The sequence below is a fragment of the Leguminivora glycinivorella genome, chromosome Z (genome assembly GCF_023078275.1).
Source record: "Leguminivora glycinivorella isolate SPB_JAAS2020 chromosome Z, LegGlyc_1.1, whole genome shotgun sequence".
Classification (NCBI taxonomy): Eukaryota; Metazoa; Arthropoda; class Insecta; order Lepidoptera; family Tortricidae; genus Leguminivora; species Leguminivora glycinivorella.
The window spans coordinates 8,990,581-9,007,200 of NC_062998.1; the positions used below are offsets into that span (position 1 = coordinate 8,990,581).

Genomic DNA, 16,620 nt, shown 5'->3' on the forward strand with positions numbered 1-16,620 from the left:
GAGGTTAGCGTTCGGGGTTAAAGCCTGCCCTGGGATATTTCAGCGCATGATGAGCAACTTATTGGCGAGGGTATCGGGAACAGCGGTGCTGTTAGATGATATTGTGGTCACTGGTCGCACAATACAGGAGCACAGGGATAGACTTCAACGCATCTTACAAATTAGGCTTGTGCCGTTTCGTTCGTTGATCGGAGCGCTCCGATCTCGTTCAATCGCTCCCACGAACTAGTTCGCTCTTTTAGGTCTTTTGCTCATTTAGTTCAGCCAGACCAGCGACCACTGCGGTCGAAAAGATCAGAACGAATGGGACCGAATAGTGTCAAAATGATACGAATAGTCCACAGATAGTAACATTCCGGGCCGAAAGGTTGTAAGTAACCGAAGTTTAATATGAAAACTTGACTTTTTTTGTTGCTCTGCTAAGTAGCTCTCGCTCTCGGTCGGCGCAGTCACACATTCGTTCTCGATCCCAACCGCTCGCGCTCGCCGATCCTATACTGAACTAAATGAGCAAAGACCGATTCTCAGACCACGGTAAGATTCAGTTCATTTCGGTCATTGATGGGATTTTATTCCTAACAGTTCATAGTTCGTGAACGACACAAGCCTATTACAAATCCTGAAGGAAGCAGGGTTGAGAGTCAACAAGGAGAAGTGCAAGTTTGGGAAGGCAAGTGTAGAGTTTCTGGGACACATGATTGATGCTAATGGGTTGCATCCTTGTGGAGACAAAATAAAGGCTATAATGGAGACACCAGCGCCAAGGAATGTAAAGGAGTTGCAAGCTTTTCTTGGATTACTGAATTTTTATGACAGATTTCTAGCACAAAAAGCAACAGTAGCGGAACCACTGTACAAGTTACTGTTGAAAGGAGCCAAGTGGGTATGGTCTCCAAATTGCCAACAAGCATTTAGTCTCTTAAAAAGAATGCTGACTGCGGGGGATACATTAGTGCATTATGATTTAAAGAAACCAGTGGTTATTACATGTGACGCCTCGCAGTACGGTTTGGGTGCGGTTCTGGAACACAGGATGGAGGATGGCTCCCTGAGGCCAATCATGTTTGCTTCCAGGACAATGAGCTCTCATGAGCGAAATTATTCGCAGATTGACAAAGAGGCTGCGGCAATTATTTTTGCGGTACAGAAATTTTACGCATATATCTTTGGCCGTAAGGTTGTCATACAGACGGATCATAAACCGCTTTTGGGTATATTTGATCCGAAGAAGCCGATACCTAATGTGATTTCACCCAGGATGTTGAGATGGGCACTATTGCTAAACTCATACGATTACGAGTTAAAATATGTTGAAGGGAAAAAAATAGGGAATGCTGATGCACTAAGTAGATGGCCCGCACCTGAAAGTACTGAAAAAGAAGAAGAACTGCAAGAGGTAAATGTTTTGTTCCTCAATGAGACACCAGTTGAATTACAGATGACAGCTAAAGAGGTAGCTAAGTTGAGTAAAACTGATGGTGTGTTAGCAAAGGTGATGTTCTGGATTAGGAATGGGTGGCCAAGTACAGTTGAAGAGAAATATAGAGACTTTCATGTAAGGAGAGATGAATTAACAGAATACAAGGACTGTATATTGTGGGGAGGTAGAGTAATTGTGCCTCTGAAACTGCGTGAAAGTGTTCTGAAAGAGCTGCACAGCAATCATGATGGCATAGTCATCACCAAAGCAATAGCAAGAAGTTATTTCTGGTGGCCAGGACTTGACAGAGATATAGAGAGTTTGATACAGAATTGCCAAACTTGTAAAGAAGTAAGGAATATGCCAGCCAAGGTGACTCATAGATGGATTACGCCACCAAAGGCTTGGTCTAGGTTGCATATTGATTTTGCAGGACCTTTCATGGGCAAAGTCTTCTTGGTACTAATTGACTCTTACTCAAAATGGCCAGAAGTCAAAATAGTTAGTGACCAGAGTTCAAGTATGGTAATTAATAAGCTAGATGAGATATTTGCTGAACAAGGGCTGCCAGACACAATAGTGAGTGACAACGGGAAAGCGTTTGCATCAGAAGAGATATGTCAGTATTTTAAAAACAATGGTATTAGACACATACTATTGGGTTGGTAAGAAAGTAATGAGCGATTCATAACCAATATTGTAATTTTTATTTAATTTATTATTTTAATCATTTATCAAAAATATAACGGCCTTCGTTATCTACTACTTGTCTCCATCGTTCTGGTAAAGAATGAATAGCATCGGCGAAGAAGTTCTTAGGTTTAGATTCAAAAAACTCAGCTATGTACTGTCGTAGATGGGCTTGATCATCGAACTTTTTTTCATTCAAGGCATTGCTTAGCGATCTGAACAATGCGTAATCCGTAGGTGCCAAGTCTGGAGAGTACGGTGGATGAGGTATCACTTTCCAACCTAGCTCCAATAGCTTTAGCCGAGTCACTTTTGCAATGTGTGGGCGAGCATTGTCGTGTAAGAAAAAAACTTTAGCATGCTGTGGACGATTCTGACAGATTTTTTGGTTTAAATTTTCAAGCTGATTACAGTATACTGATGCGGTAACAGTCATTCCACTTGGTAGGAGTTCCCAGTGAATAATACCATGAATATCCCACCAAACGGACAGCATAACTTTTTTCGGGTGAGGCTCTGTTTTTGGTGCCTCTATTCCTTTTTCGTTTGGAGCTAGCCACTGACGTTTGCGTGTGTGATTTATATATAAGACCCACTTTTCATCTCCAGTGATAAGATGGTCCAACCAGTTGAATGTGCGGCGAAAAGACAGAAGGTGTATGCAGATATCGGCACGGCGGTTTAGTTGATCTCTATCAAGTTCGTGCGGTATCCAAACACTGTATTTGTAGTTTTTTCCCAACTCGTGTAAATGTGTTTCTATGGTGACATGAGAGCAGCCTAATTCGGTAGCAAGAGTACGACTCGTTAGACTCGGATCTCCTTTAATTAAGGTTTATAATTTGGCTACATCAATCTTCACCGGTCGACCAGACTTAGGTTGATCTGATAATGAAAAGTCGCCACTACGAAACCGCTGGAACCATCGTTTCGCCGTGGCCTCAGACACAACTTCAGGAGCAACACGCTGACATATATTACGCACTGCTTCGGCGGCTGAATGGCCAGACTGAAATTCATATAGTAAGCAATGCCTTACATGCACTTTTAATTCGTCCATTTTCTTCCTTATATTAGCTCGGCGACAGCTAGTGAATGACTGACGAGTAACTGTGCGACTCGCCCTTTATATACTTTCGACCATAGAAGATTCTAGAACTCTCTCAAAAATTTTATGTGGAATTCAATCGATCGCTCATTACTTTCTTACCAACCCAATAGTACCTCCATATCATCCAGCTTCTAACGGCCAGGCAGAGAGAACGGTACAGACCTTGAAATTAAAGTTAAAGAAGATGTCACATATCCCATGGGCAACCAGGTTGCATAAGATATTGTATGGGTTGCGGACTACACCTAGCTCTGTCACCGGTAAGACACCTGCAGAACTCCTCAACAATAGACGTTTTCGGACTAACTTTGATAGGCTTCACCCCCTTTCTATTCAAGAAAAGGAGACTGAAGATATCCAGGAAAATGAAACAAAACGAGTGAGAGAGTTCAGAGTGGGAGAGACAGTCTGTTTCAGGAACTATAGAAAGGGGCCTAGATGGTTAGAAGGAATAATAGTGAAAAGGATTGGAGTGTTAAGATATAAAATTAAACAAGAAAAAAAATTATTCATTAGACATGTTAACCAGATGCTAGGTTTTACTAGGAGTGAAAGAGAAGAAGAAATACAGACTGATGTAGGAATGCAATCGTCAAGTAAGGGTAAAGAATCAAAACAAGTGGAAGAAGGGGGAGACGATGAGGGATTTGGCACAATAAGAATTCCCCCGCCGAGCCAGTGGGCAGAGATGATTGGGGTTAAAGGTCCAGAAGAGTGTGTAGTTCGGGATTCCAATGATTCAGTGTCAAGAAATGAACTGATCAGTAACAAACGACCCCGGTCGAGTGAAAGCCCACCGTCCGACAGACCATCTTTGAAGAAGATAGCTCTCCAGGAATATGGTAGCACAGACATAGAGTCTGATAGTGGAGATGATGCTCACTATAATGCAGATAGCCAATAGTTAGATAATTAGTTACCAATACTATAATAATCCCAAAAGACTATGAAAGCATGTGTAGGGTATAAGTGAACAATATAGATTAAGTGAATAGACAGTGTAGTGTAACGGACTTAAAACAGAAATTCGAAATATAGTGAAGTGTCATCTATCCTGAGGGAAAGGCATGTTATATATTGACATGTGGGTAGATAATGATGATCTGCGGGTACCCCCAGTTCGGTTCTAGCCAGCAAGCCAGCCCGCGTACGTAACACCCGTATTGACCTTAGTGTTGATATCCCATTATATTTAAGGCACCATCTTTGACATCACATATTTCTCTACACATACAGATATTAACATGCACCTGTTGCGATGGACTATGCGGACCCCACTCAGGCTGCGCCTGCGGCCCCTGCTCGACACTCTCTGCAGAAGAAGAACTCCGCATTGCCATGCTTACCAAGCTACCCATCCCGCAGCCCTCCTCCACGGTCATAGATGAACTCAAGTGGAAATTAGATCCAGGTAGCTATTGTTCTTTATTCTGTTAATACATATTTTTGTTATGTTGTCTGCTGAGATTCAGTTATTGTAGGCTATGGATCAACCTCCGTGCTGCGTGTGTGTTGGCAGCCTGGCCGGTATGGATGCTAGCATGCAGCTTTTGGCAAGTTGTGCAATCAAAAGAAACCTATTACCACAGTATAAAGAGTACTATCGTACAGTACGGCCACTCCCGCTCCCCGCTAAAAGTGCCGCCCACCCCCTCTCGGTCACAGTTACCGCCTGTCAAAAACGCGAACAGTCGACCTGTCATATTTCACTCAAGTCAAATGTCAATCATAGTACGCGTTCACCTACACGAGCTTAGACTGTGTGTTACGAACGCGCCTCTTTCATATATCGTATTTGATCGCCACTATCGCCAGTGTCCGAGGTGTGCTATTAGCAAAGGACTAACAGAGCATTAGTTGAAATAAAGTCCAAATGTTACACACCTAGAGCTAAATTGTGGAGGCATCATTCAACTTACTCAAGTCAAACGATTTGAATTTCAGGTCCAGAATGCCTCAAAAGTCTATTAGAAGCTTTAATATGGGAGCAGCGGACACGGGCAATGCACTCAGCAGTCACTGTCCCCTACGTCTCGCAAATACGACGGCTGATCGTACTCTGCAAGAGACACCTGGTGGCCGTTATTAGGTAACATATATAAGGTTGACTTAGTAAGCTTGCCCAAAGCTATTGGATGGGAACCACTGGAGATTGGATGACTTAAAATTGATTCATAAACATCATTTAGTTTTAAGTAAAGCTAAGTAAATTAAGGACAAAAAATGAGATGGGAAAATGAATTCAGAAAGGTAGCTGGAGCCTTGTGGAGAAGACAAGCTCTAGACAGAGAAACATGGAGAAATATGGGAGAGGCCTATGCCAAAGGCAACCAGACAAAACGTCTGCGGAGAAAGGCTAGCAGTAAGTAAGTAAGTAAAGTTAAGTAAACTGCAATAGTTAGGGTATTGAGTTTGCCAAGTCAGTAATGCTTTAGTAGATCTGCCAAAATAGGCATTTATTCGAAGATTGTTTAGGTTCTACCATAGTTGAATACGAGTAGTCTCCCGTGAGTATCAATCTGTACTTGGGATATGATATTAACTGACATTAGGAAACTCAAATATGGAGACTAAATTAAAACATAGGAATCTACAGTATACCTAGACACTTGATTTAATCTTTAATGAAAATGGAGCAGTTATCAATATTAAATTGAACATGGATCGGAGGAGGAAACATTTTTCTAGTAAATATAATCTACAGAATACATATAATCGCATATTATCAGTAGGTAAGTAGTAATTAATTGCTGTTTACTTCAGAAAGATAAGGTAGAGAAGGTCAGGGTGCGAAAATAACCGTGCATGTCAGTCTGTCTGTCTATTAATACTTCTTTGTGCGGAAACTGCCAAGCCAATTTAGGTTATTTTTGTATAGAGACAGTTTTATGTCTGGTGAAGGATATAGAATAGTTTGTGCCGAACATCATCATTCCACGCATAAGTCGAGAGCAGAAGCAAGGTGTTTGTAAATGCGCACTTAAAAAATAATCTGAAGGTCTTTGACACATGATGTTTAGAAAGTATTGTAGTATGTTTTTATTTTCTCTCTGTCTCATGACGAGGGTCGCGACCACATGATCTCTTCATTCAGCACCTGCAGTCAGAATAAGCGCCAGTGTTAATCAGAATGGATTGAATTATCACAATTATTAGAACACTACAGCTTCAAGGAACAAATCCACTACTAGCATAAAATGTAAAAAAAAAAAAAACGATTACGGTAATTTGTACATATGTATGTAGCTATTTACTATATTAAATGATAAATGAGTAAGCCCTGAAAATTAATGATTTAGAGTATAAGTGAGTAGTAAAAAAAATAAAACTAGGGACTCATGACCATTCTAGCAGTTTTAGCTCTGTATCATGATAGGGATTTGTTGCAATGTACAGGGCTCTCTCTCTCTATGCAATTCAATTGTCTTATATTTTTAAACTTCCATAGGAAGCCTTATGATTTCACCATGTTCGTCTGTCTGATCGCCTGCAGCTTAGTTAAAACTCGATGCCAGACCACCTGTGGCTATTACTTACAATTATGTCGGAGGGGTGCTGACCTGCCGCGAGTGTGGCCGCACATTCGTACCAAAAATTGGTTACGTCAGTCACCTGAGAGCACACCAGACGCTTTCAACCGTAAAACGCAGTCGCCGTAGCCGAAAATGAGTTGAGACTTAGTTAATATTGATGATTTAGGAGGATCAATCTGCTTGACTTACTTGATATTTACACAGTATTACAGTTTTAAAACACTGTGAAACGATACAATGGAAATGCGATGAATTCTATCGCTTAGGCAATTAGGGTGACTATCACTTTTTGTTAAGCAAATTATTGTAGTGTTTTCTGCCTTCCAAGTGTGAACTGAATTGCAGTTATTATGTGAAAAAAAAAATAATCGACCACTATTTCAAAGTATGTCATGTATGTATTACAGAATTAGATTTCGAGTTATATAAAATCGAAGGAGCTAAAAGAGTGGCTTTTAACTGATATACAATATACAACTATTTGGTGGAGTTGCAAGCGTTTATATTCTGCGGTCTGCTGAGCGGGCCGTATGCTTGTCGTCATGGGGTATAAAAAAATAACGTTCACGACAGAGTCCATCGACCTTCGTGCATTATGACAAGATTCACGATGACTAACCGAATAAAAAAATACGATGACGATTAATCAACATATGGAGATTGAGGCAAACTCCATAATAGGTATATATAAACTTCCATAAATCAACATTTTTGGAGTACAAAGTCTTGTTTCCAAATGAAGTAGAATATTTTTGACTCGTTTTGTGTCTAAACAGCTTGACAGATTTTAACACAGATATAATGGATGTTGTTTGAAACGTTTTAATCTTATATATGTATGGAACTTACTATTATCAAATTTCCGTAAGTTCAGTACTTTATGAATGTAAATAATTATGTAGGAATGTTACCCCTCCTGTTGTAGAAATCGACTGTAGGATATGGGTTCAATTGTGACCCAGGCGAAAGGCTGGCAATTTGACACCGCAATTCCACAATTTTCATTTCTTTCTGCACCTTAATTGCTTAGAGTGGCACTTAAACTTGAGAATTTTCATGCCCTATGTCTACCCCTTATGGGAATACAGGCCCGAGTATGTGTATGTATGTTTGTTATGTTATGCATTAAGTATTCTACTATTATGCATTGTTATACTGGAAAGAGAATACCATTTAACCTGTATCAGGAAAAGGTTCTCGGTTATTCTTATAGTTTTTGACACGTTTAGTTGTAAGTATTATAACTACTTGGTATTATTTATAAAATCGTCTATGGGTTGAGGCGTCATGTTAATATAAACCCATTTTACCCAATTAAAACGAGAGAAGGGTTTTGGTTAGGTAATACTTAATGTAAGAAAATCTTAATCTGGTAGGCAAGTATGGTCGCGCGATAATTGATAAAAACATCTGGCCGTCCCTATCGCACTTACAAATAGTGCGATAGGGACGGCTTGATGTTTTATCATTTATCGCGCGACCATACTTGCCTGCCTGATCTTGAGTTGATTTTAAACCATGCTTAAGAATTGGGTGTACATTGATTGAAAATAATTGTATATTTGTTTGTTGCATAGGTGTCTTTTTTTACCTACTTATGTATCTATTACAAGTCGTCGCTTAGTACGTCTTGTCGAAGCCAGTATAATTGTGTATTTTTGGATACACAAAAAATATCTATTAAAAGTTATATTTAAATTGTAATTATATCAAAAATTATCTACTCAAAGAGTTATTTAAAACCACATTTCTACAATTCTACACACATTACAGTCCTGATATTTCTATATACACAAACACACAGTGCAAAAAAAGTAACAATTACACAATGTTACTTTTAAATTACATATAAAACAACACATTATGAAATCTATAGTTTTACTTATGCGAAATATTTCACACAGTATTAAAACTATTAAATGCGCTTTGGGAGCTAACCTAACGGTGCCAACAACCCAGGGCGCATTGCTAAAGCCATGCGATTGTTTAATGCGAAGTGCTAGTTTTAAGAAGTGCAGTGCTGTGGGGGTAACCTAGTGTTGTGATATTTTTACGAATAGCTCAACACTACGGTGTCCTAACGGTGTCAACAACTCACAGTACATGTGCCCAGTGTAGTTTTAAGAAGTGCAGTGCTAGAGACTCTAAGATCGCGCGCTGTGCTGTGGGGGTAACTTAATATTGTGTTATCCCTGATGGCACAATATTAGTGTCCTAACGGTGTCAACAACTCACAGTGCAGTTGCGCGCAGTGTTGTGCGAAGCGAAGGACTTTAACGCACCCTGTGCTTTGGTCGGCGCCAGCCAACCAAAGTATAGGTGGTTGCGAAGTGTTGGTGCCGCGTGTGACTACGCACCGCGCTGTGGGAGTAACCTAGCGTTGTATTGTTCCCGCGATCAATGCAACACTATGTGTCCTCACGGTGTCAACTACCTCCAGCTGCGGGTTGCGTACAGTGCTGCGGGTTGCTATTGACTCTACTGCGCACTGCCCTGTGGGGGTAACCTAGTGTTGTGCTATTCGCAAGACTGGCGCAACACTTCGGTGTCCTAACGGTGTCAACAACTCACAGTGCAGGTTGCGTCAGTGTTCGTGCAGTGTTAGTGACCGCAGAACTTTTGCTTTGGTTGGTGGCAGCCAATCAAAGTAATTCCTTTTGCGTAGTGCCAAAGACTCTAAAACCTTAAAAACCGCTATGCGAATTACTATTTGAACTTCACGATTTTTACACGTACTTAAAATTACAAACGGGACGGGACGGGTTGGTTTTAAAACATAGTTTTACGCGATTAAGTCCTGTTTGTAATATTAAGTACGCTGTGCGAATTTCTATAAAAATGTGACATTCAAACGTTTTTCAGTACATAGATCTATAGTGGTACTTTATGCGCCTATGTAGAAACTTCAAAGGGCCATATGTACTCGAAAACGTCTAACAATAAATACGCGAAGAGGAAATTAGTAACTCCTTTCGGTCGTATTTAATTTATCGCCAATCGTTTCGAATTTCCTCTTCTTCGCACTTGTATCATAATTCATAATGAAAAAACACAAACACACATCATGACCAATACACGGTATTTAAAGAAATCAATGTAAAATATAAACACTTACACGGAGTGAGGTTTAAAGACGAATAAAAAATACACGTACATAATTCATTACGCGTACAGTACGCTTTTTCATTATAAAAAAATCTTACACAAGACACATATATGACATGACATACACAAAGTAATTCACTAAAGAGTTTGATATAACATTCAAATTTTAATTTGCTATTAATGGCTTTCTAACGCATACAATAAATCTACATGTATTTATGGTAAAAAATAAACGAACGAGGTTTTTAACTACAAAATTATATATACACCTATGCTTTTATTGTATCTGTTTTATACAGATGTAACAAACCGTCAACAATCGTTTGTCCCTTTCTTGTCATTTAGACATTTCTGTTGGGTAGAATGAGATAAATTGTAAAAAGATTTATAAGGTCAACTAAATTTTTTTAATGAGGGGGATAGTGTCAACTTTGTGTTAATACACGTTTAGATAACCATTATTGGCATGGTTTAAAATCAAGAGAAGTTTTCTAATGTTGAGATTTATAGGATTCTCTCTGTCCGTCTGTCTGTCGCCTCTTCAAATTTGAACTGCTGTACCTGTTCACATAATATTCGTTATGTATATGTATAGTTTGGGTCAGCGGCAAATTACTAGTTATTATACATATTTATAAATAATATAAATACATAATTACTATAATATAATAAGTATTGATGATGATACAAATTGAAGTCAGTAATTCAAATAACTTCTCTTATGATTATACAATTTATACATAATCATACCTGGCTTGATTGTAAAGTTAGTGTTACGTTGACTTAAAAATAAATTTCAAAAATATAACAATTTCAAACATCACACAAAGTTAAAATCTGTCAAGCTTTTTAGTTTTCAGAGCGAGTAAGGAAGAAAAAGAACAGCATACGTTTTTAGAATTCCGAATTTGCCCATGCTTTTTCCCCAATAATTTATTAGTGCTACGTAGCTCTTGTTTGACACTGTTTCTGAACGCAACCAAGTAATTGAATTAATCGTTTTAATCCTCAGCCTATTCAATGACTCACTCTCTTCTTTCCCAACCATTCCCGTGTACATAAGTGACAACCACCAACATATACTGATAATGATAAATCATTACATGTGAAGACTGATGGCAGATGGACTAAAATGTTAACAGAATGGTGGCCGCTCACAGATGTAAAAAGCGCTTGGCATCCGTTAGCTCGTTGGGTAGACGACATCCGGAAAATTGCAGGTCACAACTGGATGAGACTAGCTCAGGACCGGGACAAGTGGCGTACTAGAATAGAGGCCTATGCTCAGCAGTGGGCGATAAAGGGCTGATATGATGATGATGATGATGATGTGAAGTTTTGTATGTATGCATTCTATGTTAGCCGTCACCCTATCAAGTATGTTTTATTATGCGTTCCGTTCTACGTCCGAGATCTTCATTATTGTAACGTTGCAGACGTCACAATTAAAATGTGTATGTATGTATAGTTAAATATGTATGTTGTATAGTAAAAGGAACCCGGTGCTACCCTGTCCGTCTGTCTATCTGCCACATTGCTAAATATCACGAAAATGAGTTATGCTATTTTTTTTAAGATAGCTAATGATAACAAAATAGCTTCGGATTTAGGATTATAGTCAGTACCAAAATAGATATGACGCAGGATAGTCAGAAGTGACGTAAAAGTAAAGAAGTGAGGCTTATGATCAGTAGTGGGCGATAAAGGGCTGATGATGATGATAATGCTGGTACGTTCAGTACAATGTTGGTTCACTAAAGATTGGTTCACATTCTAGTATACCGTAAAAAAATAGCAGAAATGGAACCCTTATAATATCAGTCCGTCTGTCTATCCGTCCATTTACCAGGTTTGTAATAGTAGTCAGTAGGAATATATGTTCAATATATCTCTAATTTGCGATATTATGATGATCGTGAAAAGTGGAAGATTTTTCTGAGAACCTTATGTCTGTAATGAAGGATAACATTATATTAAATTACTGCATGCTTGCTTGGTACTAAGTATTTTAGGGAGTTACATAGCCGGCATACGTAGAAGCACAGAATATATATTAGTACAAGTACAGAAGGCTCACTCCTTTGATGTTCACGAAATGCCGCCATTCTAAATTCGTACCTACAATAGCAAACGGACCGCACGCGAGCAGCCGACATTGAATTCTATTGCGCCGCGCGAAGGTCGTCACCACTGAATGGGCCGCGACCTCGCGGCCGCCGGCATGTGCTAGAAGTAAGATTGAGTGGGTTCGAATCCCACCTAACCTAATGTTATTTCTATGATATGTAGATTCTTTCATTATTGGATAAGCTAGGTGACAAGATTTTTAACAAAGTAAAGTACCTATATTTGTCGGGTTCGATTCTTGACTTGAGTTTTTAACTAGTCTCTAGGTTTGTATTGATGACAAGTGCTTTAGAGTCATGTTCGATTCTAGACAAATTTTAGAAGTTCATAATCCGGTTTGAAGACGTTAACCAGGCGTGAATAGAATACTAGTTCATCAGGTAAAAACTGTCTTGCTCGGGTTCGAATCCCGACTAGATTTACAACCTTAAACACCAGGCCCATTCCTCAAAGCTGAAAGTTACAAGTTACAAGCGGAAGTCGTTGTCATATTAGACAGTGACTACCACTTGTAAATTGTAACTTGTAGCTTCGAGAAGTGGGGCCCGGCTCTCGGCTTATTTGGCACACTAGATTGGTGTTGACTCCTAACCTCAATGTCAAATGATTACATCCGATTGGTGTTGATTCTTAACTACAATGTCAAATGATTCCTACCTTGGGTGTCGGAGAAGTCGACTGTGGGATGTGTGTACCATTGTGATGTGGGCGATGGGCTGGCAACTTGTCACTGCAATATCACAATTCCGTTTTCATACAATCCCTTGATGGCCAAGAGTGGCATTGAAACTTGAGCGGATGTTTCCCTGCTCTGCCTACCCTGTTGGAAATACCGGCGTGAGTATGTATGTATGTCAAATGCTATAGATTTTTCGGGTTCGAATCCTGACTGCATTTACAATTTATATCATGTTTGGTTTATTGGGTAAATTAGATTGCTACCGAATACATACCATATTGTCAAATTATTATTTTTTTGGTTCGAGACCTAATTTACAATATTTATCGTCCTTTGTTCTTGCAATTGCCAGGTTCGATCCTCGGCAAATTTCACAAAGTGCAAATTGATTGTGTCAGGCATTTTTACAAGCTGTTACGGATTACTTAGTATCAAATGCGGGCTTTTTAGGCCTGTACATATTTTAATTTAAGGTTCGAATCCTGTTTTTTTTGCAAGTGTTATAGATTCGTCGGGTTCGAGCCCCGGCTAGTTTTACAAATTACATCTTGTCTTCTGGACTCTGCTTTAGGTAAACTATATTGGTATTGCGGATCACAACTGGATGAGACTAACTCAGGACCGAGACAAGTGGCGTACTAGAAGAGAGGCATATGTCAGCAGTGGGCGATAAAGGGCTGATATGATGATGATGATATTGGTATCGATGTATAGCTTTTTTAGCAGGTAACAAGGCTAGCAACAAGCAACAAGGTTTATCGAGTTCGCACCTCGACTAGTTTAAAAAGTCTACTCATTTATTATCAGCTGATTGGGCAATATAAATTGGAATTTATTCGTAGCTTATTAGCTTATAATGACAAGCAAAATCGATTTCTCGGGTTCGAATCCTGGCCGTTTTTACAAGTCGTATCGTGTTATATTTTAAGTTTTTCGGCAATTTAGCTTTTTTTTTTTTTTTAATGGCATAGGAGGCAAACGAGCAGACAGGTCGCCTGATGGTAAGCGATCACCGCCGCCCATGGACACCCGAAACACCAGAGGTGTTGGAGGTGCGTTGCCGGCCTTTAAGATGGGTGTACGCTCTTTTCTTGAAGATTTGAAGGTCGTATCGGTCCGGAAATACCGCAGGCGACAATTCATCTTTATCTGGCAAAGTATTATAATTTCGACGGGTTCGATTCCCGGTTACTTTTTTTTTCAGCTAACTACATTGATATCCAATACTGGCTTGGCAAGTACCTAATACTTAGCGGTTGATTGTGTACGAATCCTGACTAATTTTAAATTATATATTGTCATCTGTTCTCGGATTATCGGGAAATCTAGATAGATGATCCATTGGCAAACAAAATCAATTAGCCGGGTTCGAGTCCTGGCTTTTTGTTACAATTCATATAGTACTAGATTTTTAATTATTTGGCAAGTATTCTCGGTTTGTCAGGTTTGATTCCTGGCCCGTTTAACAATTTTAAGAATATGATTCCGAACTTTGGGCAAGCTAGATTAGAATCTAAAACGGGCTTATATGTCTATTAATTTTTATATTTCACGGGTTCGATTCCTGACTAGTTTTACAAGTTACATCGTCATACGTTCTCGCCTTATCTTGATTGAAATTGATTCCTTGGCAAGGCAAATAGATTGGTCGGGTTCGAGTCCTGGCTTTTTATTGCAAGTTATATCTGTTTTTAACTTGTAAGTTAACGGGCAAGATTCCGAGCTTTGGGCAAGCTTTAGATGGGAAAATAAAAGTGTTGATTAGTCGGGTTCAAATCCTGACTAGTTATCGATTGATTGTATCGATTTCTAGCACATTTGGGTGTGCCATTGATTAGTCGGCTTAGAATCCTGACTAGTTCTCGATTGATTGTATCGATTTCTAGCACACTGGGTGTGCCATTGATTAGTCGGCTTAGAATCCTGACTAGTTCTCGATTGATTGTATCGATTTCTAGCACACTGGGTGTGCCATTGATTAGTCGGCTTAGAATCCTGACTAGTTTTACAAGTTATTCGCGTGTTCGATACCACGCTTATAAAATTGATCATGGTAAATGGTATTATTACTATTTGGTATTGTGGGCCTTTGTGCGTCACGTCGACCAGTAGTGATCTATTGTGACGATCCTTTGTGGTTGAATATCCTTACTTATGCACGTTGAATCCAGGAAATTCCAGATTCCTGGTAAATGGTATCCATTTGATTTTTTGGCAAATAGTCAGGTTCGATTCCCGACTAGTTTACAAAATTATATCGTATTTGGTTCCTAGCTAATCGAAGAGCCGCTTATTTGGAAAGTAATTTCGATTTGTTGTGTTCGAATCCTGGCATATTTTCTGGGTCATACAAAAGAAAATTTTGACTTTGTTGTAAAATTATTCTGGGTTCGATTCCTAGGTTATTTAGATATCAACATCGGCTTTTAATTCCCGTACGATGTACTATAAAAAATAGTTTACGTCAGATTGTGAGGTAAGTAATAACAATAACGATTTTGCCGCAAACGACATTGGGTTCGATTCCCGATTTATTCTTGATGATGACTCTGGTTATTTATGCTGATAAATGGTATCGCAAGGAAACCATGAATAATTTGGCTGAAAAATAACTGACAATGAAGATTTTGACGTTCTAACCTGGCTTCGTCAGTACGACCGATTCTTACCAAACTTGCTGTATTGTATTGTAATGACATAATTATACAGTAAATAACTTATTTTTCTGCTGTCACGTATCATTTGGAAGAAAACCAAGATACGACAATGAACATATCAAACATATGATTCTACTTCTAACCCTGCTTTAGCTAAATCCTAACTACATAAGATAATGAAGTTGTGTGTATGTGTACAACTATGGGGTTTATTCTTAACAAACACTATATGCATCATAGCCCCAGCTCTTTGTAAATACGTGTATGTTTTTGCGAGTGGTAATGTGTGCAATTATATGTCAGTTGTCACATACGTTAGACGCACATAACTGTGTGTGATAACTGCCATATCGTCTCATACATTAAAACAGCCTACAGATGTATTGCGAAAAGCTTTTTCTTCGTATATTTGCGGAAACGTTCTTACTCGTCATGCTAGTTCAGACAGTGTCGGTACATTCTGTACTAAGACTGACTGAAATAGCATGACACGTTCGTACGTTTCCGTAAGAATACGAAGGAAAAGCTTTTCGCACTATATCTGTACGCAAATATTTACCAAAAGCCGAAGCCATGTGCCGACTGAGTGGATGCTCTAGTGGGACGACCAACAGGGCCTGCGGCATAGCGTAATAAATAATTTCATAAGAGTGGCACCCGCTGCTCAAATCTTTACGACGCTACGCTTCACGCCCCGCCGCTCGCGCCGCTTGACGCCCGCCACTAACACTTTATCATTATGAGTTCCATGTTTTCAGAGAGTACTATTTCAGTGGAAGAACGAACGGTATCAAGTTAGACAAAAAGACTGCCGCTGCCGACGACAGGGCAGTTGGCCTGGTGAATAAAACTTATGACATTGATACCCATGATGATCGGGAAGAACAAGACGCCGATTCTGAGAGGTATTTCTTTTTGAAGTAGCTAGTTCGGCTGCTTATGCGAATTTCTTAAATGCACGTGAGTAAGGTTGGCAGTCCAAACGGTAATGTTGTGTTTAAACCATCGAGGGTGTTGTGAATACAAATATATATTTGATGGAAAGGTTTTGAAAGGGTAGGTATGGTTGGTAGTGAAATGATAAAGCAGCCAAAAAAAATTATACGGTTTGTTATTTTATCAACAGATATATTTTAGTATGAAGGAAACACTACCTGCCTAGATTATATAAGTAGGTCACATTCAGACTTTTCGCTATGAAAATATATTTGGCGTACCCGTTGCATCTCTGCCAATTAGTATACCGGAGGCACATTAGTTCCCGGGTCCCAAATAAGGAAGGCCTTAAATGTGGAGGT

The 16,620-nt window shown here is 39.3% G+C and overlaps 1 protein-coding gene across 1 annotated transcript in view; it reads left to right on the plus strand.

Annotated features, from left to right (window-relative positions):
* LOC125241146 (probable E3 ubiquitin-protein ligase HERC2) overlaps positions 1 to 16,620 on the plus strand; it is a 130,440-nt gene that overhangs the window by 3,200 nt on the left and 110,620 nt on the right. The window contains exons 2-4 of the mRNA XM_048149481.1: positions 4,458 to 4,632; positions 5,166 to 5,310; positions 16,081 to 16,227. Coding sequence (XP_048005438.1) covers positions 4,458 to 4,632; positions 5,166 to 5,310; positions 16,081 to 16,227 — 467 coding nt within the window. The remainder of the gene's footprint in view (positions 1 to 4,457; positions 4,633 to 5,165; positions 5,311 to 16,080; positions 16,228 to 16,620) is intronic.